The sequence below is a fragment of the Cryptotermes secundus genome, unplaced genomic scaffold (genome assembly GCF_002891405.2).
Source record: "Cryptotermes secundus unplaced genomic scaffold, Csec_1.0 scaffold407, whole genome shotgun sequence".
NCBI lineage: Eukaryota > Metazoa > Arthropoda > Insecta > Blattodea > Kalotermitidae > Cryptotermes > Cryptotermes secundus.
In genome coordinates this window covers 1928388-1931596 of record NW_019741981.1, presented here as the reverse complement: position 1 = coordinate 1931596, position 3209 = coordinate 1928388, and the positions used below count along the sequence as shown (strand labels likewise).

The 3209-nt window shown below is 37.9% G+C and overlaps 1 protein-coding gene across 1 annotated transcript in view; it reads right to left on the bottom strand.

Moving 5' to 3' along the window:
- The window catches only part of LOC111872904 (E3 ubiquitin-protein ligase TRIM23), a 29369-nt gene that overhangs the window by 19627 nt on the left and 6533 nt on the right, over positions 1-3209 (bottom strand). Inside the window, exons 3-4 of the mRNA XM_023867180.2 lie at positions 2753-2877; positions 718-1011 (exon numbers count right to left, since the gene is read on the bottom strand). Coding sequence (XP_023722948.1) covers positions 718-1011; positions 2753-2877 — 419 coding nt within the window. The remainder of the gene's footprint in view (positions 1-717; positions 1012-2752; positions 2878-3209) is intronic.

Below are 3209 nucleotides of genomic sequence, written 5' to 3'. Positions count from 1 at the left end.
CTGGCTGGGCGGAACTGATGGTAAGCACCAATACCGGTAGGATATAGAGGCTGGTAGAAATCATAGAGGGAAGCACAATGGACCAATACAGGTCTCAGTGCATGGGGAAACCCACCCTCTCCAATAACTAACTAACTAGTATGTCATACCATCATAAAGAAGCTTCAAATTGAAAGCACCTTCAAAATTTTAAAATCTGAGATAAAGATGAAAAAACATATTCATCAGCCTCAGTTTATTTTAGAAATTTATCAAATTGGAAATTGCACCAAGATCTTTTTGAATAGTTTTAAAATTTTTAAATTCCTTTGTCATGTTTCTGTACAAGTTTCAGCATGATCATCAGAATTCCAATTCGCAGAGCTGCTTTTAGGTAGAGCACTGACATCTAAGTACTACACCTTACCTTAAGGAGCCAGGACCTCACAGTCGGTATAGCAACTTGCTACAGGCTGGATGACCAAAGGGGTCAAAGTTTGAGTCCCAGTACGGTCAAGAATTTTCTCTTCTCCACATCATGCAGACCAGCTCTGGGGTTCAACCAACATTCTATCCAACGGGTACCGGGGACAAAGCAGCCAGGGCATGAAGCTGACCACTTACCTCCAGCTGGTGCCATAGTCAAGAAAATGTGTATCTATCCTTCACCCTCCATACACCTTCATGGTGTAGTACTTAATAAGTTAACCAGAGGAGCAACTTTACCTTATAGCTTACCTTATGGTTCTTGTGACGACCATAATCCTTACATATAAAACACATTATGGGCCCCGGTCCAGACTGCAGTGTTTGACAGTCATCTTCCAAACATGTAAATTCAGCAACATGTGAAGGATGTGACGGGCATTTCGGCTTCTCACGAGGTTTATCAGAGAGAGGCACCCTACGATGCCTTGCAAGTGTACGAGTAGCATGAGTCAATTCTGAGCATTCCTCACAAAGATGTGATGTGCACACAGTGCAGTAGAGAACTGCTGTATGCTGTTCATTCTCATCACACAGAACTGACAACTGTGAAAGTAAGAGAGGCATCATCCATTATCATTCCGGTTACATACTGCATAATATAGCAAAAACTGAGTCTGATGTTTCCAATTCTGAATGATGATACCTTCATGTGGTGAGCTAGTTGCCCAACAATGTGGAAGAATCAGCATAGCTAACTGACTTACAGGTGACATGATTCTCGTATTTATAATATCAGATGAGGGAGTGGTAGAAATTACTTCACACTCAAGGTGGAGACTACTAATTTCTCCAAATTATGACAAGCCAGCCCACCACACCACGTCATTAACTAGATATGGAAATATATATATATACACGGCGTTTCACGACTTTAGGGCATAACTGCAGGAGGTGATTTCCTAGGTCTTTGTGATCAAAAAAGTTCATATTGTAACGTGTTTCGTTACTGAAGACGCCGTAGAGATGGTTAATTGGTTTATTTAACAATCTACAAATAACGGCTACAATTACTTATCACACAGTTGCGGGGTTTCACACTTTATAACCCTAATCGCATTAATCTGTTAACACTGTTGCGGGGTTTCACAATGCATCCGATTTTGGACGGTTACGGAGTCATGACAGTTTTGTCATTCCCGTACACACCCTCGTGTGAACCGCCATCTGTCAGCTGGCAGGTCGCTATCTTTAGCCAGCTACAGACAGAGCGTTCTCATTATCTCGACACTTGAGATGTACTACCTAAGGCGGGGTGAGTCGGTATGTCCAGCGTGGTTCACAACCGAGCGGCAGCCTGTGTTGCCACTGTTGGTGGCATTTTTGAAAATCAGCTTTAAGCACCAATAAATTCAAATTAAAGAAAATTTCAAGAAGTTAACTTTACATTCATTCTTTAAATGTATCATGTATTACGCTGGTTTATTATTTTGTTCTGTTTATTGTCAGTAATCGTTACTTTCTATTCTGAGTTTAAAATGGTCATAACTCCATAACCATCCAAACTCAGACACATGCTTATATGAACTTTTTTGATCACAAAGACATAGGAAATCACCTCCTGCAGTTATGCCCTAAAGTCGTGAAACATCCTGTATATATACTCGTATATCAATAATTATTGATTATAATTATAACCCACCTTGATAACTGAAGGCAGGTGACAGAAAGTTACAACACATTTATTTACTTTGTTCACTTTTATTAATAAAGATATAAAATTACCATCAATCAACAACACAGAGGTATGCAAATATGTGTTAGAATGTCTCATCAATAAGACTGATGTTATTAATTTAGGATAATTAAAAATATGGCTGTAAGAGGTTGAAGAAATAAAATGGAAAATACACGATAAAATCTGGGAAATCCATATAGGATAGGAAGTTATGAAGAACTCAGGTTACAATGAACATCCACAAACAAGAAATGAAGCTCAATGATACCAGGGTCATATAACACACTGGCAAGTCACCCTCACTGCACAGACATAGACCACCATGATGAATATTTCTGAAAAACTATACATCATAAGCCAGTATTCAAAGCATGAAAAACCTTTTATAAAAACCATTTCTTAAATTCTGTTAAGTTACGTGAAATGATGATATCCTCAAAATTAAATCAACACCATCTTCAAAAGACATGATACAAATCTTGATCATATCAGTGACTGTAACTCATTAAACCGCTTGTATGGAACATGTGTTACACTGGGTGTAGTCTTGGAGAAGTAACTGGAAAAATAAACACTGATACACAAATGACTGATCTGCACGTACAGTACCTGGCGTTCTTTTTCCAATACATCTGCAGTGTACAAAACGGTTGCCCTTTCATGAGTATACTGTAGTCTTTCCAATAATTCCAACAGTGCAAAGTTCTTTTTCAGTCCCCAAACACCTGAATTCCCTAATAACATACAAACATATAAGGATAAAATTAAACAGCAAGACATTGTCCAGAAAAGTAAATGCAATAGGTACATACAAAATTTTTAAGCAGAAAGTTCTTAAATGTAACTATGAGTACGAGTACTTTGATGACTGAGAAAGAGATTTTATGTAATATTTAAATGAATTTTAAAGAAACAGGTTGGAAGAATATAAACTAGATTAAAGTGGATCCAGATATGGCCATGTGGGTGACTCTCAATCTCACGTTCTTCCATCATAAAGTTCTTTACGTACTGAAAATCTATGTAAGGGGCCAATATTATGAAATTTACTGGATAGTTCATACAT